Source organism: Candoia aspera, chromosome 2, assembly GCF_035149785.1.
Source record: "Candoia aspera isolate rCanAsp1 chromosome 2, rCanAsp1.hap2, whole genome shotgun sequence".
Taxonomy (NCBI): Eukaryota; Metazoa; Chordata; class Lepidosauria; order Squamata; family Boidae; genus Candoia; species Candoia aspera.
The window spans coordinates 85,126,551-85,150,696 of record NC_086154.1 but is presented as its reverse complement, the minus strand read 5'-3'; the positions used below and the strand labels follow the sequence as shown (position 1 = coordinate 85,150,696).

Below are 24,146 nucleotides of genomic sequence, written 5' to 3'. Positions count from 1 at the left end.
TTTATCAGATTGAGTTCATATCTAAAGTTTATAGAAAATTAATTGTCCTTCCTTTCTTCCAAGAACAACTCCAGCAGTGGTCTTCTGGCAGTGGATTAATCAGTCATTCAATGCCATTGTAAATTATACCAACAGGAGTGGAGATGCTCCAATTACTGTCAGGTAAAGCCATCAAGATACGCCAAGCAGATAATTAAAGTATGTTGAATAAAATATGTGCTATAGTTTAGGTCTACTCTGAAGCTTAACATGAACTGCTAGAGAAAATATTTTGTAGCTTTAATTGCTGTGGGTTAAAAGTATGCTCTAAATTACTGTGCTATCATTAAGTCAGTAGAGTCCTGATGTGGCTAGTTCATTGAATTAATAGAGTGATTATTTTAAAGAACCTCCCCTAAAAAGGGGGAAAAGGGAAAACGGTGGTAATTATCACCATGATACAGAAAGCAGGGGCCAAATCACTGTAGATTTCAAGTAATTTGAGTTCTGCACACTTCTGAGAATTGCATGCCCTGGAGAACAAAGTTTGCTGCTTTTCTGAATGGCTTTCAGCACTATAATGATAATGGATCCTAAATTGCTTTGTTAAGATTATTATTAAATCTGCAATGTGGTCTTTCATAGAATGGCTTGACGTGACGACCTATAAGCAAAAGGTAAACGATAACGGGGAAAAATAGAAGTGATGCTAATTTAATAACAGTAATATATAACAAGCATATAGTGCATTTAAAATATTTAAAGCCCTTCACATAAATATTATCAAAACACAAGATGCTACTAGATGCATGACTGCCAAGTTACCTCTGCCTGGTACTAAACACAATTTCTTTGCATGTTGATCATCCTGCAAGATCATTTGCATTGTTAAAAAGACTAATTAGGTCACTAATGCATTCTAGTCATTCATTCTGGATTGCAGCTGATGGGGATCAGAACACTTCAAACTGTCATGTGCAACTGACTGTTATAGTTTGTGATGTTTCTAACATCAGTGAGAGTTTTCTAAATATCCTGTGAATTAAAAATGTAATCTGGTGCCTGGGAAGTGGAAGATAGAAGGAGGCTGCCTAGAAGTGTTAAACAAATGGGTAGGAGATGCATTTAAATTTTGAGCAGAGCGGCCAGGAATGTATTGCTAGGAAGTAGTGCTCTTTAGCAAGTTAGTACTCTATGCTTGAGGCAGGGGCATCACCAGGATTACATGCTAAGAAATATTTGTACCCCCTTGATTATTTTTCCAGCAGCTCTTCGTGGAACTAGTGCCAAGTCAGTATTGAAGGTAGAAAGCATAGGATGAAGCATTTTTGCTAAGCAGAGTCTGATCTTCAGTGGGAGCACACCTTATACATTGGCCTTGGAGTATCATAAGGCTAGTCTGTCAATTTATGCTCTTGATAAAACAGGTACTGTGTCAGACCACTCTGTTGAAAGTAGGTTACTTAAGCCACTTTCTATAGAAGATATAGCCAAGTATGGCTGTACGAGCTGCAGGCCACACTTGGCCTTTGAGTTACCTGCCAGGGGCTACACTCCAAGGAGACAGGGCCAGAACAAAATGTGATCTAAAAATAGTTAAAATTCAATGAATTAAATGCAGTTGTTATGATAACGCCCCTCGGAATAATTTCCTCCTTCTGCCACATAAGAATTACAATTATGGGCAAACTTTGAGAAGAACACTAGGTTCCCCATCAAAGGTTTTTAGGGGCCACGCACAGCTCTGGATGTCAGAGTATACAGCCCTGGTGTAGCTAGAGTCATCTGTGAATGTAATATAACCTTTAACTTCACATCCTTATTGTTACTATTTAAGATTAAGGGGGGAGGGAATCTATAAAGAGAACAAAGTGAGCAAAAATATCAGTCATGCTACTTGAGCGACATCACTACATCGCTTCATGGCTTCCTGCTGTTCTTGGGAAGATCTGGTGTAGAATTGCAGCCCCAACTCCTCAGGTATTTCCTGCACTTGACTTAAACTAAAGATGCCTGAGGTTTGACATTTTAAAGCTCAGTGTAGATATCTCTTTTCTACAAGTGTTATAGTGAAATACAACCATTAAAAAAAGTCCCAATAAATGTATGCAAGTAATAAAACCACAAACCTGAATACTGGAAAAGCAGGTTCAAGCCCACTCTCAGTCATAGTAACTCACTGGGTAACTCTGAGCTTGAAACTGCCTTTCAGCCCAACCTACCCCACAGAGGTGTTGTTCTGAGGCTAAAATGAAGGAAAACCCACATGTTATCCACTGTTTTGAATGCCTGCATGATACAGGATATTTATCTAAATAATGAATAAAATAGCATTAAAAGATCAGCTAATAATTACAGGAGATCAAATTAAAGAGAAGTATATGAACTAAATTCCAAAAGAATAAAAGCCAATCCTAACTGGAAGGAAGAGTATTTTATAATTTAGAAGTAATGCAGGGGGGGTAAAAAACCATATCTACAGTAACTGACCAATTCAGGAGGGCTATTAAAAGTGCTTATCCTGCAAAGCTTAATTAGGCAGATTCATAATGAGACAAGTGGGTCCCTTAAGATAATTCAGTGGAAGTAGCATAGGGTTTGTTTTTTTTAAAGAGCAATGTCCACCTTCTCCATTGCTCTCTGTTGTCCTTGGGAAGGGACTCTAAAAACACTGAAAAAGGAAACTTCCCAGCCACCGTAGATGCCCTAGTTTATCTCAGTGAAGTTTGTGTTGCTGCCATAAAAAAGGTTGCATTATGCCAGTTATGTTTATAGAACCAAAACCCATGAGATTTAGAGCACATGGTTCTTATACGTATACAAACATTCCTATTTTTGTTTTAGCCAGCTGGGAACAGCCTATGTTTCTGCTACCACAGGTGCTGTTGCAACTGCTCTGGGACTTAATGCACTCACAAAGGTAATTCCATTATTTTCTCCTTGTTTTGAGACTATGAATCTAGATTGTTGTGAACATTTTATGTAACAGTATGCACTACGTGACTCTGGCTCGTAAAAAAAGAATGCATTGATTCTTATTTGTGATATGATGAGCTCACTGAGTCTATATGTCCATGATCTTATTGATCCCCCATGTTGAATTCCATTTGCCTTAATGGGGGAGTAACTTATGCAAATACCTCCCTTGCAGAGAGAAAACTAGATGTCAGAGAGAAAAATTATGTGGTTTTCCATTAGTGTGTTTGTATATGTGTATTTTTATATATTTATATATTTTGCATATATTTATACAAATATAAATAGTAAATAAATGTGTCACCAGACAGTTCCTCAATGAAAATATAATTTTAATTTGTACAGAAAATACCTAAGCAAGCTGATGCCCAGAAATACTGAGTACAATTGGCTTTTGCATGTCACATTGCATTCCTTGAAATCCTCCTCCAAATTTCCCTTTAGAAAGTACGCATGATGTATACAGGGTCTGTATCTTTGCTGTCAGCTTCATGAATCTGGTAAAAAAGAATCTTTCCTGCAAAAAAATTCACCCAAGTACATTGTTGCTCATTAACAGACCAAAGTAGCATGCTTCTAAAAACTGTCACAAAGTTGTTGTAGGTTCTTTATTGAAAGAGAAACTGTTACTGAAAGTTACTTGAAAGAAAACTGATCCTGCTTTTGGGGTGGATTGATAGTGCAGTGTGTCTTTTTTCAGAAAAATGCAGTGGGAGAAACTATCCTCAATTTCTTTTAAGGTACAATATTTAAATACATTATCAAGAGACATAGTTACAGCATATTCTCTGCTATTTTGATGTACATTCTTCAGCCAGCTGATCATAAAATATCATTACTGTTAGATCTTTACTGCTGCCCTTCATGGCTTAAGTCAAAACTCTAAGGAAATATTAACCAGGGTTAACCCATTTTCAGGTGACCCTCTCTTCTTTTTCCACAGCATGTTTCACCTCTTATAGGACGTTTTGTTCCTTTTGCTGCTGTAGCTGCTGCAAACTGTATCAATATTCCATTAATGAGGCAAAGGTAAGATAAACCATAGCATGTGATCTGCAGGGCTTCTTGGCAGCAGTTAGCACTTCAGGCTTAGCAGAAATACTGGCCGTGTTCTTTGACACAAACGTACATACAGTACATACATACGTTCAGATGAACATATGTCATTTTTAAGGTAAACCAAAGAGAATTTTGAAATGATTGCCCATCTCTAATACTTAGCTTTACTTTCTGCAAGGGTTACATTAGGCTGCTTATGAAAGAGATTCCCACCGACCCACCCCCAGACTTTGGCAATCACAGTGAAGAGGCTTCTGAAACATTCCTGTCATTTAGACCTACCAGCAGCACCAATGCAGGAATGTACATCTTTGCAAGGAACTGCTGCGTGTGAGAAGTTGTAAAAGGGGTATTACTATAGCAACTTCACATTCAAAAAAACAGTAAGAGTAAAAGATAACATCTAAAAGTCCCTGCTGACCTTTTGCAAGGCACTAAAAACCTGGCTTTGCAATCCACCCTGGGCCCCTGATAGCATGGATAACTCGTTTCTAAACTAAACTAAACTAAATGGTTAGCTCATGAGAGTTCTCAGCTGCTATTTTATGCTATTTCTGTTGTTTTTAATTTTGGTTATTTTTACTGTTGTTACTCTTTAATTGTTAGCCACCCAGAGTCATTTATTAATTAATTGTTAGTTCATCTATTGAAATTAAGGGGCTGATTTTCAGTTGATCAAATCTACCTTTTTGAATATATCCAAAATCCAGCAAATTATAATTAGGAGAACATCTTTTCCTTTCCTAGTTGACCAGCATTCTAATGTGAGCAGGTACTTAACTTTGGCAAATGCATACAAGTCACATGCATTAACAAAATGCCTATTTTGCTTCCTACTTTCAATATAATAGCAAAGATATGTAAATGAATTTGTATTACCAAAGAGTTTTTATTTTTGCTGCAGAGGATTAACAGACCAGTCTTTCTGGAATTTGTTACAATTATTTTTGGAATGTTTTTCTATCCTTGATGAGATTCTGTGGCTGTCTGAGAAGATTATTTCAGGGGAGAAATGGTACTAACAAAAGAGATTTATACACTGAATTAGTGAAAGATGACTTGTAACCACTACTCTTAGAAAATTCTTCCCACTTCTCATACAAGGTTGATGCATAATAGAGACGGTAAATCTGACATGATTTCCAGTTCTGTATACAGAGGCTGAGATCTGCCTTAAAAACTGGTCTATGAATGTAGCCATGGGATCTTGCCTTTTTCACCACAGTGACAGAAGCAGCACCTTGCTGTAAGCCCCATCCCTTTTGTACATCTGTGCAATATCATGGTGCCCCCACCAAAATGGCAGGGCTTGTGTCATGATGGTGTGATGCTACTTTAGTCATTCTGCATATCCTGTGGATCCCGCTGAATGTCACACAATGTAAGGCAGGACTATCCTTAAAGTTCAGAAATCATTATCAAATATGGCTTGAACCTTGAAAAGGACATTGACGTAAGCATTTGGAGTCCTTTAAGAATGAAACAGTGATCTTCTTCAGCTCTTTTTCTTTTTCTTTTTTAAAAACCCAACAGGGAACTAAAGTATGGTATTCCCATTACAGACGAAAATGGGAACAGACTGGGTGAATCATCCAAAGCTGCTCAACAGGCCATCGTGCAGGTTGTGATTTCAAGGATCCTGATGGCTGCTCCAGGAATGGGTGCGTCCAACTTCCATTAAGCTTAATGCTTACACTTCTTCTAACAACTTAATAATTAGAACTACTTCTAATGGTGTTGCGCTCACCTATAAAAAACCAGTTGACAGCTCAAGAACAGTTACTCTAGCTTCTTTACCAGTGCCACTTATCAGTAAGGTTGCAGTTGTTGTTTATTCGTTTAGTCGCTCCCGACTCTTCGTGACTTCATGGACCAGCCCACGCCAGACCTTCCTGTCGGTCGTCAACACCCCCAGCTCCCCCAGGGACGAGTCCGTCACCTCTAGAATATCATCCATCCATCTTGCCTTTGGTCGGCCCCTCTTCCTTTTGCCTTCCACTCTCCCTAGCATCAGCATCTTCTCCAGGGTGTCCTGGAGGTTGCAGAGGAACACTTATAACAAACAAGTGTATATAAAGTTTGTGTGTGTGTGTGTGTGTGTGTGTGTGTTTATTTTTCCCCATTCAATCATGTCCAATCCTCGGTGACTGGCTGGACTAGTCCCTGCAGTTTTCTTGGCAAGATTTCAGAAGTGATTTGCCATTGTCTCCTTCTTAGGGCTGAGAGAGAGAGACTGGCCCAAGGTCATCCAGCCGGCTTTCATGCCTAAGGCGGGACTAGAACTCACAGTCTCCTGGTTTCTAGCCCAGCACCTTAACCACTAGACCAAACTGGCTCTCTATTTCTTTATGGTGTACCAAAATTCAGGGCCCATAGGCCAATCACAATATGTTTTACTAATTTTTTTTAAAGATAAAATGTTAGTGTACTGTGTAATGTTCAAAGGTCATGGATCAAACAAGTAAGGAAGTGGTTAGGCTATGCCATACATATATGTATACATACACACATATACATACATACATACACACACATATATCCCCACTGTGCATGGATTGTGAAGTACCTTATATCCAGAACTCTAGCTGGCAGTCTAATATTTCTAAAAGTCTATTGTTTAATTTCCAGGATTTTAATTCCATAAGTGTCTTCTGCATTACTATCCCCTATCTATATTTCATCTCTTTATACCATATATCTCCTGCCAACCTAGCAGTTCGAAAACATGCAAATGTGAGTAGATTAATAGGTACCGCTTCAGCGGGCAGGTAACGGCATTCCGTGTAGTCATGCCGGCAACATGACCACGGAACTGTCTACGGACAAACGCCGGCTCTTCGGCTTTGAAACGGAGATGAGCACCGCCCCCTACAGTCGGACACGACTGGACTTAATGTCAAGGGAAACCTTTACCTATACCATATATACTTGTGGATGAGCCCATCTGAAAATAAGCAGATCCTCAATTTTTTTATCAAAATACTATGAAAAATGCACCACCCACAGATAAGACAACCCTAAAAAGTTTTGTATGTTTTTTCAGTATATTCTGAAGGACTTCATTTGTTTCATATTTTGTATCAATAAATGTTGTTTTCCAGAACAAATACCATTTTAAACATTCACAATTGAATATTTATCCATGGGTGATGCATTTTTCATGGAATTTTGGTTTGGCTTACCCACAAATATATACGGGTACTTTAAAAAATATTGTCATATATACCCACAGAGAAGCCAAACCCATTTTGGAGCCTAAAATTCTCTGCTTATCTGCAAGTTTATACAGTATATATTTATTTTCATATGCATATATTTCTCTCTATGTGTGAGAGAGAATTAATTAATTGATTGATTGATTGATTGATTTATAGCCACATATCATATTCAGCATAATTCTGGGCAGCTCACAAGCAATAATTAAATAGTAAAAACAGTAAAAGAAACATAAAAGCCAACTAAAAACTTCCCTGCACCAAACACAACACATCCCCACACAAGCAGAACAGACTTTAGAGCCCAAATGTTTGTATTTATTTAGTCCAAATCAATCAACTGCAGGATGAAGGCATGTTCTTTGAAAGTTATGGACCATAACCTATCGTACTAGTTCAGTGAGGATTGGCAGATAGACATTTTTCAACTTTCCAGTCTAGGGCTGAGAAGAATGACTGGCCCAAAGTCATCCAGATGGCTTCCATGCATAAAGGAAGACTAAAACCTGGGTTTTCTCACTCCTAGTCCAACACTTTTAACCACTGTACCACACTTTTGTTCTCATATTCATATATATCTACACACACACACACGCACAACTATGTATATGTATAAATAAATTTCAAATATTAAAAGGTAAGCCTATTTAGGCATGAGACTTCTCACTGCTATTAAAAGCTGCTCTATAGATAGGATTTGCTAAGGGTTCTGTTCTGTTCTGTTCTGTTCTGTTCTGTCCGTCTGTCCGTCTGTCTGTCTAAGAAATGTTTAACTTTTAAGCCATCTGTCAAAATATTTTTCTTCCTAAGGCAACATACAACATAGCATGGAATTATTAAGCACATGTCTTCTGCTTACTTTCTTGTAGCCATTCCCCCGTTCATAATGAATACTTTGGAAAAGAAAGCATTTTTAAAGGTAAGCCTATTCTCCCAAAGATTTCTTTCCTGAACCAGTTTATTTTATTTATTTAAAAGATTTATACTGCCATCCCTCTTAAACAACTCTGGGTGGCTCACACAACAATAAAACCAGTAAGTATAAAACAACCATAAAACAATAAAACGGGAAATGATAGTGCTTCAAGTATTAAAAAAGAGCCTCTCAGAAATGCATGCTGCAGTAAAATCTGTCATTATTCCCTGTCATTTTCTAGGAAACATTTTGTTTGTGAACACATTCAGAAAAATCTTAACACTTTAATCATTCCATTGTGTAAATTAGATCTAGTCCATTCTTTTAATGAACAGTAATAATACATTATTTACTATGACTGGGGGACAGCCAAAGTACAGGAGTTTCCTTACCACCCCAAATGAAAAACTCATCTTTCAGACCTATTTCAAAGCTGAAACATATAAAGCAACTGCCCGGTGGAAGTTTGACTAAGATCAGATTGATCCGGATGTCATCTGTTGGGAGAAGTAGGTGAGAGGAGAAAATACTGTAGCCTAAAATACAAGGCGGGTTGCTGCATGCAAGAGGCTTGAAGTTGTCTCTTCAATCATTTTGTCCTTTCTTTCTTAGCATCAACAGGAGTAAGATACTACATGTTGAGGTTAAATGATGGGATTTCATCAGTTTAATCTAATTGTCTATGTAGATTAGGAAGTGATGGCAGTGTAAGTGCTTAAGAATTTTGTTCAAGTTCCAAATTTTTTCACTTCAAATACTAAAATTCAATGCCCGCTGACCACTTTGTAATAATACTTATTCTTTACCTGGTTTTCTCATTAATTAAGTTTAATTCCCGGACATTATTATATAGAAAGCTTGCAAAAATCATGTAAGTATACTGATACTAATAGCCGAAAATGCAAAGAATCTGCAAGGTCTAGTAATAAATGTTAAGGAGCGCAGTGAAAAAAATGGGGCTAAAGAAGTATATAAAGAATATAGAGAAAACCAAACTAATGACGACAGTACAACCACCAGCCTTACAATTGTCAGTGAAGATATCAAAGTGGTAAATAGCTTCTGCCTTTTCGGATCAACCATCAACAGTAAAAGAACAAACAGTCGAGAAATACTCTGCAGTCCAGCACTTGGTAAAGCAGCCATGAAAGCCTTGGATAAGATATTCAGACGTTGTGATGTCTCTAACCCTACAAAGATCGGAATACTGAAAGCCATGGCATTCCCTCTGACACTCTATGGAAGCAAAAGTTGGAAGAGTTGATAGATTTACTTTCAGCATATCATTTTGGAATCATCGCTATTGCATTTGATTTGTAATGGTTATAGGTAAAGATGGAAGAGGTTGGGGGTGGAGAAATTGGAAGCATCCAGGAGTTTATTTCATTATTATTCTCCCATTCCTTTCTCACTTTTCCTGAAAAATTAGGGGAAATGTTTATTTTTGAATAATTCGGCTTTTTAAAATTGAATCGTTATACAGTCATTCATTTCAATGTTAATGCTAAGTACATGAAGTATTTCTGCCTCCAGAAGAGCTGCCAAATATTTCCTTTTGTTTTCAGGCTTCACAGTGTCCATAACTTTTACATTTCTAGTTATCTGAAGGTCATTTCTGTCCACAGACATTTTTGCTGCAAGAAATAAGAAGAAGAGGATACTGCCATGTTCAGCTAAAACTCCATTGCTTACTATGAAATTTAATTAAAGGCATTCTAATTTAGCAGCTTTTACATCAGTGACTGTTCCATGTCCTTAGACACACTCTTGACTCTCTTTATGGTTTTCTTGTCTGCCCCCTTCCATTCTCTGCTCCATTGACTGTGTGTTCCGGTGACTCATTGCTCTTCAATTGGTTAATTATAAGACTTGATATTGATCAGTTCTAAATCCATTGAGCAGTGGACTGCCCTTTTCTTTTTTTTTTAACAAGCAGCTTATCCAAGCTCATTACTTGTATCTACTGTTAACAAGCCACTTCATTAAAGCAATACAGTCTTCATTTAGTATTTTTCCATTACCTAGCTGTGGTTAAGCTCTGAAAAACTGTACCAAAGACTTTGAAAAAAGGCAAGGATTGTGTATCAAAGTGCATTTCTAGGACCACAATCACAGGAATAACATCTTTCTTCTCATGACTTCTCCAACTCCAGCAATTCTTCTTGTACTTCTTACAAGACTTCTAAAATTTCATTGTGAACCTAACTGAGTATAAAGTTGCTGAAGCTTCCCAAATATACAGTAAATTCCAGCAAAATGACAGATGGATCCCCTAACGTAAGTTGTGGACAGTACCACATTGTTATTTGGATCAGGAGCTGTATTTTGTTTTTAAATGACCTGAACAGTTCCATTTAGAGTAAGTTTAGTCTTAGAAGTAAAACACCACCATTGACTATTAACACTCTTTGGGGAATGAGTTCCCTACATCCCATATATAGGAAATGCATGTATATCTGCATGTATTTCATGTTCATTGGGCTTTCTTTGAAACATTTCTAAGCCAAAAGCATTGAAAAACAGTATTTTACATTAAGTGCATGGTAAAATCTGAGTGTATAATTTTGACACCAATTTTCCCCTCCTAATTGGACTCTAGCCTCTGCGACCCATGCATGTTCTACATTCTGCCTCTTTTTGGCGTCATTGTTTCTTCTTTAGCAACAATTCCAAACCTAGATGAAGCTGACTTTTTCCCCCTTGCATTCCTGTATTATCCAGAAGGATATAAGGGTTTCTGCATGTTTCAAATTTAATGCCTGAAAAATGTAAATTTTATTCATGCAGTGTTTATTCCTTAACTGCTCCAAGGCATATTAGACAAATCAGGACAGGCTCTGGGAAGGGCAAGAAGAATGATCAGGGGACTAGAAATGAAGCCTTCTGAAGAAATGTGAAGCAGCTGAGCATGTTACACCTTAAGTAAAGATGATTGAGGGGGAATATTATAGCTGTCTTCAAATATCTGATAGTGTCCTGATTACCAGGAAACACACTGAGGCGAGGACTTGGTCTCTAATATTTATTAGTAGTACTTAACAAGAATCCTAACAAACTGAAAAAGCGTGGGAAAACCCAGCCATATAAACCCCAAAGGTTAAGGCGGTCCCGATCTGTGTCTCTTTGAATGGCTGAACAGTTCCTCAGTGCTACGCATGCGCTTGACAGTCTGGGTGAGAGCCCCCTGCTCGCCATCCTTACTCATGACAGATAGGATGTTATATAAAATGTCAAAACCTGAAGTCCAGAATGCAAGTCACAGAATAATGGATTTAAGTTACAGGAAAGCAGATTCTGTTGGAACGTTGGCAAAAACCAGTTACAGTAGTCTGACATTGGAACCAATTATCCAGAGAGATGGTAGGTTCTTGTGTTCAAGAGGAAGCTAGACAACCATCTGTTTTAATTTGGATTTGTGGATTGGGCTCAGTGGCCTAAATGGCCTTCCTTTGCAACATGATGATGCTGTAATTCTAGATTTTGGCCAAATGCAAATAATGTTGTTTACCTTAGAACATTTTTCAAAGATCATCTAGCAATGAAAAGAAAGCTGTTACTGAGAAATGTTTTAGAGATGTAAAAAATGCAATATTAAGTCTTTTCAAAGACTTGTCTCTTTAGCAATAGTTGTCTGGCAGATACCTCAGATAATAGCTTAGTGTTGGCCATCCTATCTTATTTGTATCTGTCTGTCTGTCATCTATCTTCCTTCTCCCCCACTACAATCAAACAACTCTTGGTAGCTTACATAGAAGACAAATGAGAACATCCTTGCACTGTTGAAACCAATCATAATCACAATTGCACAACTGTAGCAAAAGCCCCAAACAAGGACCATCAAAAACAACATAAACAAGATATCCCAATAAAATAAGGATAAAAAATAGAAAGTAGGGAAAGAACAAATAAAAGATGGCATCATATATCAGCTTAAAAGAATGCCCTCCAAAATGGTTCAGTCTTCCACATTTTCCTAAAAACCAGGAAGGATGGATCTTCCCTGATCTCCATCAGGAAGCTGTTCCAAAGCACCAGTGCTGCCATAGAAAAGCAGTGCCTTTTTGCTTCAGCTCCCCAAACCTCTCAGAAATGTAGGGCTTTGAGGGGCTTTTTCCTGTATGTTCTAATAGGTAGGGGCAACACTGCTTGGAGAAGGTAATCCTGTATGTACACAGATACTAACTCATAAAGGGTTTATAGGACAAAACCAATGCTTCCAATTGGTAACCCATGCAGGGTTCAGAAAAACAGGGTTATGTGCTCCCAGCACCAAGAACCAGTAGATACACAGGCCATGTTCTAAACCAGTTGCAGTTTCTGGGTAGTCTTTAGTCAGCCCCAGGTAAAGTGAATTACAGTAGTCTAACTGTAAACTGTATCCAGGTGCTCCTTCATCAGATAAGGCCACAGCTGGTACACCAGATGAAGCTAGGTTTTGGCCCCTATCACCACAGCTTCCACCTGCTATTCAACCTGCTATTCAAGTGGGAGCTGTGAGACCAGAAAACTAGTTCTCATAAACCTACTTCTTCTATATCTGCCCTCAAAGGACAACAGTAGTAACGGAAAACCCAAATGTATCAATAGGAACTCCATCTTACTTCAGGTCAACTTTAGCCTGTTCTCTCCCATCCAGACCCTCACAGCCTCCAGGCACCAGGAAAGGACATCGATAGCATCTCCATTACAGCCTGGGGTAGCAATATACAATTAGACGTTATCAATATTCTTATGATACCATATCCCAGACTGTTGGTTGACCTCATCCAGCAGCTTCACATAGATGTTAAAGAGCAGGAGAGAAAGGATCAATCCCTGTGACTGCTCACTGGGCTGACCTCTCCTCTCCCATGACTGAACTGAATTGTCCAAAACCACCATCTGAGGAAGGAGTGGAATTATTGCAAAACAATGCTTCCTATCCCCAACCCCGCAGGTCGTCCAGTAAGATAACATGGTAACAGTGGTACCAAAGGCTGATGAGAGGTCCCACAGGAGCAGAGAGGCGCACTACTCCCATACAGGTCCCAACACAGGTAATCCAACAGCATGACCAATGCTATCTCTGACACACATTGTGGCTGAACCCAGACTGAAAAGGGTCAAAATAATCTCCTTCTTCTAGAGTGTTATGAAGTTGGTCCAATACTATCGGCTCAGTGACCTTCTCTAAAAGTGAAAGGGTAGAGACCAGGCAATAGTTATCTAAGACTTCTGGATCGAGGGATGATCTTTTAAAAAGGAGGTACACCACAACCTCCTTCCAGACTACTGGTAGCTCTTCCTCCTGTAAGAAGGTGTTGACAATCTCCTGGATGTGCATGGTTGCCATTCTGCCCACTCCCCACAAGAGCTGGGTCAGACAGGGATCCAAAGTAGCAGGGCACTATCAAGATGGCAACCTATCTACTTTATTGGAGGTCATAAGCTGAAAGGAGTCCCAGATAATAAGGGGATTTGAGTGACTTTGTCAGCAAAATGTTGTATAGATGAGTTATAGTGGTCAGGTTGGAGATCTCGTCACTCCCTCAATAAGGAGTTGATAACCCTAAAGGCATTGAACAACACCCCACTGATCCAATAACAGAGGAGAAATAAACATGCTTCACTTCCTTTACCACCAAAGTGTAGCATGTACCCATGGCTGGTCATATTCACTTCTTGTTTTCTTCCACCAGTGCTCCAAGAATCATTTCTGGATGTTTATTTATTTGTTTGTTTGTTTGTTTTATTTTCTATCCCACCTTTATTATTTTTATAAATAACTCAAGGCGGCGAACATACCTAATACTCCTTCCTCCTCCTATTTTCCCCGCAACAACAACCCTGTGAGGTGAGTTGGGCTGAGAGAGAGAGACTGGCCCATTTCTCAGAAAGCCTCAGTGAACCAAGGTACCCACTGGCATTAGCCCCAAGAAAGAAACAACTCAGGGGCATTAATATCCGCAGCCCCATGGCCAGTTGTTCATCAGGCACCAAACAGAACTGCCCACCAGAGGGCTGGGAAATTCCCCTTTGAAACTAACTGGATCCATTAGGTGCCTGGGATAGACCATCCAAAATGGTCTCACCACCTCATGAAGGTCATGGGTGGCTAGCAAGCATAATTGAATCAGTGTGTGATGTGACCACAGCAATAAAATGATGGTGATCTCCAGATCACCCAACAACTGCTCAGAGACAATAATGAGATTTAAAGTATGATTGCCCATACGTGTCAGTCCCAAGATTACTTGAGACAAGCCTATGATTGCAATGTAGTCATATTGGAGCCAGATTCTAGGGCAGGAAGGTTGAAGTCCCTCCAACATCACAAGGCAGGAATTCTCCACCACCAGCCTGAAGACCAGCTCTAGGAACCTAGCAAGGGATTCTGCTGGGCAGCAGAAGACTTGCTATAGCAGCAAGATCCCAAGCTTGTCTCTGTAGCCCAGCTTAATAAATAGGGACTTGCATTCCAGTATCTTAGCAGAAGAGTCCATGATAAGTAAATTATACTTATTTATACTTAACTATATATCAAATAAATAAATAAATTCTGTTGGTAGGAAAGGATTTTCACATAACCACTCTGATGTGGAAAGTTGCTGATCCAGTATTAAAGTTTAGCCTAGATATTAGAAATTCATCCTATTGCTAAAACGTAAAAATATTAAGTTTCTTTATTGACTTGGAAGACTGTTTCAGGGATGCAGGAATGTATGGCCTTCTAAATATTGCTGAACTACAGTTCATAGCATCTCCACCCAGCATGTTGCAAGCTAGAATTCAGAAGACTCTGGGGGGCTATTGCTGTCAACGTCGACCATGTTTGTTGTACCAAATATAATAAAATGTACTCAGTTAAGCCTTCACTCTGCCTATATTTTTGGTATCTATAAGATGTTTAAAGTTTTGAATCCAAGAAATTAATTACGTACATAGATTCAGAATGAACCTATCATTTTGCTTCTTTTTTAACACAGAAGTTCCCATGGATGAGTGCCCCCATTCAAGTAGGATTAGTGGGTTTCTGGTAAGTAAAAATTTCAGAGGTGACCTGTTTGTTCCTATACCAAGTGTCATTTGTCTGTTTTAATCCTTGACTTTGAACTTCCTTAGTGAGGAAGTTCAAGGTTTTAAGACAAACCATATCAAGATATTAATGTGAGGAGCATTTACTAAACCAGCCACTGGTTAGCTTTTTTAGCAAGAGCAAAAGCATGAAGTTTGTTCAGTGTATGTTTGACTTTGCCTGGGCTGAAGAGAAAGAGTTTAAAAGCAGAGGGAACAGCACCTCACAGTATCCACAGCAGGGGGTCAGAATCTGCAAGGTAGGCAGCGCAACACCACAATCCAAGCCCTGCTCTTTTGCATGTGTGTTGATGCCTCACACATGCAGAAAAAGGGTGGGCCATGGATGTGACACCCCTCCGCCTATGCTCAGAAATTTAGCGGCCTTAAGAAATTACCTTCTCCTATGTACTACTTTACCTAAATCTGCCTCAGAGAGTGGTGAGAATATAAATTGGGGAAATTAATTCAGGAGTTAAGTCAGGCCACACTGAGTTCTTGAAGAAGTATATAAATAAAACTATGAAAGGAAAAAAGAGAAGTCCTATAATGAAACAACAGTGTTTGGCAGTATAATAAAATGGACTGTAGGTGATCACAAGATTTGGTGCAATAAATTCAGTTGCCACAACAAAAACATCAGACTAAAGTATTTTTTTCTGGGTAATTATTACCACTGGGCAGGTTGAGCAACCACTACCTCCAGAACCACATGATCTCAAGAAACAAAAACATTCCATGTTTGGGTCCTTTAAAATTCCTTTTTGTCTTACTTTGGTCTCCTCAGATTGGGCTGTCAAATTTTGGTTGTGGGACTGGAGAAACGTGGTGGCAGAGCCAGGGCAGGAAATCCATCTTAAAGTTTTAAAGAGCTTTAACATAGATTAAAAACTAAAAAGTTTTTAGGTACTCTATGATTCTGTAGTGTTCTATCAATATTTGATGTTGACCGTTGAGGTTCCTTCCAATTCCAGATTTAAGGTTACTCACTGTGGTCTCTGTTTTCACGCATGTGGGTTACACACCTCTGCAGTCTATTTGAACCTAACAGATCTTAAGAGAATATCTTGGTGGATATAAACACTACCCTGCACATGGCTCCTTCTGAATCCCTTCAGCTAACTGCTGCTACAGAATCCCTGCAGTCTGTGGAGTTCTTGGTGCTCACTGAGTTTGGTTGTTTGCTTGCAGACATTTCATTCATTACCCACCTAGGTAACATCATCATCCCTGTGGTTTGTTTACAAATGCCACAGTGATAGCACATTTGTTCTCAGAGTTTGTCTAATAGAATTATTTCTTTTCTTCACTTGTTCTATTCTATTTTAATCCAATTACTTATTGTTTGTTTGTTTGTTTTACATATCTTCTGCCTCAGCCGTATAGTCTTGGGGCCATATTTGTCTGTGTCCAGGTTTGCTAGACAGAGACAGCATGATTTGCTAAGCAAGAGCTAAACACAACTCATCATACAGCTGATTTAGTGAGTAAATTCATACTGACTTTGTTCACCCTTCACCACCAATCATGACCAAGTTCCATTGGTCTATTGGTGGAAGCCAAAGCTAGAATCAAGGATTTGTTAAGAATGGTTTATTTGGTGCTAAGATTGACCATATTTTTGATATTGTGCAGCAGCTGTATGTTACAGTGCACAAGAAGAACTTCACACAACCTGACCTGCTGCCCCACTTGGTGCTGCCACTCTGCAGCCTCAGGAAGTGCACTTAGCCACATGTGCTATGCACAGGGAGGCCCCCTCCACCAGGCATTCTGTACAGGTTTTGCATAGGCAAATAACCCATGTGTGTGAATTCAGAGATGAGTGCTCCGTAGAAATGAGCTGCTACAGGTAAGTAACCAGTTCTTATGGCATTTGAATTGCTATTCATGTGCTAACATGGCATTCTGCTATTCCAACAAGCCAAGCTGATTCCACTTAAAATTATCCACACTTTGAGTACAGTTGTTCCCAATAAAAAAATACTAACTCTTGTCTTTTCCAGTTTGGTGTTCGCAACACCTCTGTGCTGTGCATTATTTCCACAGAAAAGGTACTGTTAATGTTTGTTATTTGTTTAAAGCTGCTGTTTTGTTTCATTGATTTTGTTGTTTATTAGAATATTTTGGTCTGGGCTGTCTGTTTGATTTAATGTTTTTAGCTGTTTGTATGTTTTTTCTAGTTTTGTATGCTGCCTGGAGTCCACTGGAGTTGGGTGGCCAATAAATTAATAATAATAATAATAATATTAATACACTATACACTATGGTGGTTGGCTGGTTGGTTTTTGAAATAGCAGTATTTAAAAACTGCAGATTTTAAATTTTTCATCAGTAGTGCCATAGTTCCATCTACTGGTGGAAAACATGCTGCAGTTTTTCTTTTCTTTTGGAACAGAACATGTCATGATGTTTCAAAGCAAACTAGAATTGGCAGCAGGGATAGGAAGTAAAATGGAGAAAATGGATTTAAAAATCCAGGAGAAGAGGAAGAAAGCCATTAGGGTGAAAAGGGGGGAAGGTGTATGTAACATGCTGACAGAAAAGGCTCAAGAAGAATCAGATGGAGAGAAAAACTGGAAAAAAGCACATTAGGAAGAAAGGCATGTCAGAAAATTATGCAGAAATAACTGGAGAAATTGGAAAATGCAGCCAATGGGGAAAAAAACATGGGTAAAATCTCCAGTAGGAGAAATAGCACCAAGGATAGATCAGGTTAGAGTGCAAGCGGCAGACAGAGGGAAAATAATAAATGGGTAGATTGGTTTGAGGAGGGAAATCAGAGGAGACATTTTCAATAAGAAAAAAAATTGATGAAAGTCAGAGCAGGAGGGAAGGCAGGAGAAAGAATTAGGAGAAAGGAATTAGGGTGGGAATTGGAGGAGCACAAGCTGTTCATGAGGGCAAAATGGGATGAAATTGGTGTCAGCAGCTGCAGCAGATTTTTCTGCCTGACTGCATGCAATCTGGAGGCCACCCTTTCTGCATATTGAGGGTATCCTCCCATAAATAAACTCATTCTTCACTGTGCTGCTTTCATCTTCCAGAAAAAGGGACTTCCTGCTTCTGGGATGTCCCTTTGTTTATATCCAATATGGAGATTCATAAGATAAAGGAAAACCTCTTTTTCCCTTCTTTTGTCAGCTATCAAGTGAGGCAAGCTTCTCCTCATCCATTCCAAATTCTATATATTTGCATAATCTTGAGAGGAATTTGAGGAGGTGAGAAAAATCACCTTGGTCAAATACTAAACCAAACCAAAGAAACTTAAGATTGACCCTGTTCAAACTCAGAACAGAATCATCTCTCATATCAGTTCTAATAATTTTTATTTGTAGAAGTGGAAACAAATATCCAATGATACATTTTAAAGAGTTGATATAATACATGATCTGCTAGCTCAGCTTTAATTTACAAGGGAAAGCATAGGTACATTAAAACACCATACCATATAAAATTATATAACATTAGCTTAGCAAAATAGCATATGTCTTTTCTGTAACTCATTTCTAATTCATAATATTGAAGAGAAACTATTTGGAAAACAAGAAACTACTATGCCATATTTTAAAGGATTATAGAATTTATGATAAATCTCCTAAGACATATGATATACAATAATTAATCAAATGGATTAAGACTTCTTGATCATGGATGATATGTTATGTCTTTATTATTTTTTCTTCTTCCTAGTTCCATGTCTGTAACACGTCTGGAGCCAGAATTACAAGCTAAGATCAAAGAGATGAGTCCTGAATTGGATCGGGTATATTTTAACAAAGGGTTATGATTTGTAGAAGACAAATATGGTGATTTGTCCTTCAATGATAGTTAGATGAACTTATTTTAATTGCATCTACTTAGCTGAAACAATGCAGTCCTGACATGTTCTTTCAGTTTTGTATAATTTTGAACACTGAGATTATTTAAGTATCACAAGGAAATTTTCATAATTATGGTCTGAAAATTCTGACAATTGTCCAATTCAGCTGCAAATATTCAAAATGGTTTACATTAATAACTATCTACCAGTCAAAATTTCAGTTCCTTTGGAAAGTGTAACAACTTCAAGGAAATCATACAGTGTTATCTTAAAGTTACTGCCTATCTTATTTTTTTTTCCACTACAAGAATAACAAATTCATCTTTGCTATTACATTTGTAAATACAATTCAAATGACAATTATCAGATTACTTCCTCAGAGTCCCAAAGAGTGACTTTGTGATATCTCTTTGATATATGAATCTTAGGTTTTCTTATTTCACTTACCTAATGTTTGGATAGGGGAAGTAATTATGACGGGTGAGAGTGAGAGGTTTCAGTGCTGTTGAAATTTGAAGCCATTTCCCCTGTTTATTTATCATTTGACTGTTGCACTTCTAGCATAAAAGCTCTCTGAAATTGGATAAACTCTGCTTGGATAAAGTTCTATTTAGAATGTCCTAAGTCTGTTAAAATAAAGTCACTAAGCCAGAGGTTCCCAAACTTTCTCAGTTCATGGCACCCATAGTGTCTCAGTAGTTTTTTCTTACTGCCCCTATCAGTTCCCAAACTGTGCACCATGGCACCTGGAGTTAGTTATTAATTAGTAAATAATCCCATGGTGCTGTTTATGAAGTAATAACATATCAATTTATTTAAGTTCCATTTATTTGGTAGTAAAATACCCCATGGTGCCCCTGTGAGTTCGCTGCAATGCCCTGGGATGCTGTGGCACACAGTTTGGGCACCATGCCACTAAGCCATAAAATAAGCAATGAGAATATCTGCTATAAGTGATCTTGTAAAGCAAGTCTTGAAGCCTATCCAAATGTTGAGCAAGGCATAGTCCTGTCAGGACAATACTACCTCCCCATGTATGATGCGTATTGAAGATTGCATTATGAGCATGCCCGGCATGCAGCAAGCCAAAAAAATATGCTAATTCTCTTAGTGAAAGAAAATGCTTTCTTGGTCAACATTTTAATTAGTTTGACATCTAGCAGCAATGAGCAGGATCTCATATGAATTTTTAACGGCTTTCAGACATTGTGCACTAATGCCTAACTGGTGACATTGGCCAAATTCTGCAAAACCCCAAGGTGTTGAATTTATATGTTTCATCAATACATTTCTATGGTCTTACCTATTATATTTTCCCAGAAATGATTAGTATATATTATGAGCTCATGTTCTCATGTCTGATAATTCTTAAAATCCTGAAACAGTCTGTTAAATACAGCTACATGGAAACACCAGGCTGCTAAATACTATTTTCAGAGTGGTTTTTTTTTATTTTTTTCTCCCCAAAAGAGGTGCTATACAGTAACTTTTTAAAAACATTTGCAAAGCATGTATTTATGGCACTTTTAATCAATTTCTTACTGGTCTCCTGCTAGTTACTCAGTACGCTTTGCTATCCATACACCTATAATGCAACGATCCTGCAAAGTAGGGTGCTATTGTTTCTCATTATAAAGACATGAGAAAACAGACCACAAAATAGTGACTTCTTTTTTTGAAAAAAAAAAGTCACCTGGCAAGTCTACTACTAAGTCGAACCAAAGTCCCAATGCTGTGTCCATTGAAGCATGCTAATTATTCATTTGGCACAAATTCTGAAAATTATTTCTATCCAAGTTTCCACTGGAATTTCAGCATGCCTGAACATACATTATTGGTATTTACTATTCAATGTACCTTCTCCCAAGTGTAATATCACAGTGGAGACCTTTGTACTGGTATGAATAAATCTAGCTCTGTACTCAGTGAAGTTGCTGTTCAGGATAAACTTTGCCCTTTGTATATATCCAAAATAGTTAGTAGACCACTTATAGCATAGCTAATACTCAGGTGTATTAGACAGAATATAGTTTATTGTGATTATAATACGGTGAAATGTGCCATACAGGAAAAGTTTATTTAGTAGCAGAAGATTCTCAGCTTGGAATGGAAAGGAAAAAAAAAATAAATGTGTGAGTTGAATACTTACTTTACGAAGACCCCTAAGCAGCTGGATTTGCAGCCAGTGGTTCTCAAGCAGCCTGGGAGTTTGGTTGGTAGTTTATCTTGAATTCCTCAAGATAAGGTAAAGAGCAGGTGAGCATAGCATCATCTAATTTTCCATGCAAAGCATATTCACAGGAGAGTAAGCTAACTGGGTATATTGTTCATGTCAGACAAAGATGAGACCATTGTATGCTTGGCTAAAGTCCAGTATAAGTATGTTCTCTAAATATTCTCTTCTGCTGGTGGTTCATCAGTAAGCTAGGAAAGGATTTCCAGAATTGAGAGAAACTGACTCCAGGACAAAACTGTTCATAAGTTTGGTTGCTGTTTTTAAAGGCCTCTATTTCTCCCAATATCGCTATATATTTTGAACTGCCTGTTTAGGCTGCATCCAGAAAGACTTGCACTTTCTAATTCATGCCACACTCTGGTATGAGTGGCATACATGAAAAATATGACAGATAACTTGCCTTTAAACAGGAGTGATATGGCAAGTGATAGGCAGTGTGGGTGTGATGGTGAAAGGAGGGGAAATTTTGCAGCCCAAAGGCTGTGCCACCTAGATGTACTTTGGTCAGACAGATTTCTGCCAGTGCAGATATCAGTTTTACAACCATCAAATTATATCATGCCTGCTCACAGTAGGATCCCATTTTGTTAAGAAGGGGTTGACTTCTTCATGAAGAGGCTTAGGTTGCAGTTATTGACCTTGGTACCTTGGCAAAATAATGGCAATAATTATTTTGAAATGTGAACTTTAGTTAATTGCAAGTAATTATAGTTCACAACTAAAGAGACTACCGAAGGGAATTAATAATGCAGTCACTTGTTTAAGGGCTTGTTTTTTGAAAGAGATTTCTGCAACTTTCCAGAAGGTGTGTTTTAGTTGATATCACTTGAATATATATCATGTGACTTCAGTATGTTTAGAAAAACTGAGTATTCGCATGTGGCATGCTTGAAATAATATAGCCTAGAGCACAAAAATTTTTACTTGCATATTTTTTTCTAGGATAAGAAAACATTGTTTTGTTCCTGGAATACATGTATTTAAAACAAATTAAGTATCAGAGAGTTTTTGTTCATTCTTTTTTAACAGGAAAACTGTACATTTTCTTTGTGGTATTTAGCAGAACAAAATAATACCAGGACCAAGAAATTTATACTGATCTGATAGAAACAATGTTTTTTTAAAATATTTCCAATGAAGTGCAATAAAGATAAAGAATTAGTTAAATCAAGTAACTATTAATATTGTCCAATTTTAGAAAAAATCTGGATTATACTGTGACTTATATACCTTTTCAATACAAGTATTAGCACAACATCTTGCCAGAATTGATGGTATTACTTAAAATCAGTTGGATGAGATATTAAACTTGGTAACTAAAATGTAGTGCTCTCTGTGTGAAATCTACTTTCAATCATTTTTTTATTTGAATATGAATACATAAGAATAAGATACATGGACTATAGGAGGTATACATGAAAATCAGTTGCAGGTTTTCTCCTTGGCTGTGAAAAGAAAAATCAAACATTTGTGATTGAAGTTCATATTAAAATTAAGCAATTTATTGATATTATAAACTGGAATATAATAGCATCTGGCACATAGCATAGAGATCAGCATGTCCATTATAGGTGCATCTTTCTTTGGTTTGGAATGTCTCCTGTCTCTCAGCTGCAGTTCTAAGATTCCATTTTTTCCAATAGAAACTTCAAAATAATGTAGTTACTCTTCTTTCTGTAAATTCATGCTTTTGGATAAAACAGTAGATTAAGCTTATGGAACTTGATTTGTCAACATTAACTTTAAGCAGCAGAATCCCTAAATCATGTGTGGAGACAACTTGAAGTTTGAAAGTCATATGGAACCCTCAGCATACGTTCAAAAGCCCTCTACAAGTAATTCAGAGTTCTGGCAAAATCAGTGTTCTTAATCTTTCTTACCACTCTATCAAAGAACCTAAGATCATCTAGATAGGAAATTATTTTTTCAGAGTAATATTTGTACATCCACGGACATTCTGTTATTAATTTTGTCATTTAGTAGAAGTTTCCAAGACATCTGAGTCCCATTTGTGCTATGTGTACCACTGAGAACCTCTGGGAAAAATCAATCTGTGTCTTCCCTAGCAATTTGCTATGTGAGGAGGAAGAAAGAGAGAAAAGAGGGTGACCACACTATTTAGCCTGTATGAACAGGACATGAAAACCTATTCTCTACCAGGTACACTAGTGAAGCATGTTAAATTGATTTTAAGATGGTGGGGAGGAGGGATGGTTAGGAAGAAATTAATTTATTCTGTTCATAATTTGGAAGGAAAATGAATGCCACATTTGAAAAGAAACTGGACAAGGAGCCAAGATAATGTATCATGCATTGTTCCCCAATGCTGTTCCAGTGTTTCCCTTTGGAGAACACTGGAGGCATGATGTTACTGAGGAAGAGCACTAGATGGCACTCTCTTCCACAGCATAAGCCTCCCACAAAACTGTTATGGCACAGCCCTTTTCTGATTTCCCCAGTTATTTAAGGAAATAATTCAGAGTTCTTATTATACTGCTGATTCTGAAGGCCTGATTCCTCCAACCAACGTAAGGACTCGAGAGTGAAAATGAGTGCAGTACTAAGACCTTCTTTCTATAATTTTAGCATGGGAAGCATCCCACCCTATGCATCTATTTATACACTGGAACTTCACAGCAGGGATAAGTGACTGTGGGCCTTAATTTACCATCCTAAGGATGAAGAAGAGACCTAGCATAGTAACAAAGACGGAAGGATTGAAATAACTGCTTGCCTTACCTTGAATGCTGCCATAATGTTACAAAAATTGCAGTAGCTACTAGTTGGCTCCAGGGTTCTTCCTTTTTTGAAGACTGTACAGCATATACAAGCACCAAAAAAAAAAAAAAACCACACACCCACAGACACACATGTTAAACAGTTGTGCTT

General features: G+C 38.0%; 1 protein-coding gene across 4 annotated transcripts in view; it reads left to right on the top strand.

Moving 5' to 3' along the window:
- SFXN1 (sideroflexin 1) overlaps positions 1-22,583 on the top strand; it is a 31,981-nt gene extending 9,398 nt beyond the window's left edge. For 2 of the 4 annotated variants that reach the window (XM_063292380.1, XM_063292379.1), the window contains exons 4-11: positions 64-162; positions 2,824-2,899; positions 3,899-3,984; positions 5,548-5,675; positions 8,099-8,148; positions 15,111-15,160; positions 17,205-17,252; positions 18,892-22,583. In XM_063292380.1, the coding sequence (XP_063148450.1) occupies positions 64-162; positions 2,824-2,899; positions 3,899-3,984; positions 5,548-5,675; positions 8,099-8,148; positions 15,111-15,160; positions 17,205-17,252; positions 18,892-18,988 (634 nt within the window). In that variant the 3' untranslated portion in view covers positions 18,989-22,583. Of the gene's footprint in view, positions 1-63; positions 163-2,823; positions 2,900-3,898; positions 3,985-5,547; positions 5,676-8,098; positions 8,149-13,081; positions 13,182-15,110; positions 15,161-16,576; positions 16,682-17,204; positions 17,253-18,891 lie in introns of those variants that run through there. The other 2 variants (XR_010067155.1, XR_010067156.1) reach the window with 2 other exon arrangements.
- The last annotated feature ends 1,563 nt before the right edge of the window (positions 22,584-24,146 follow it).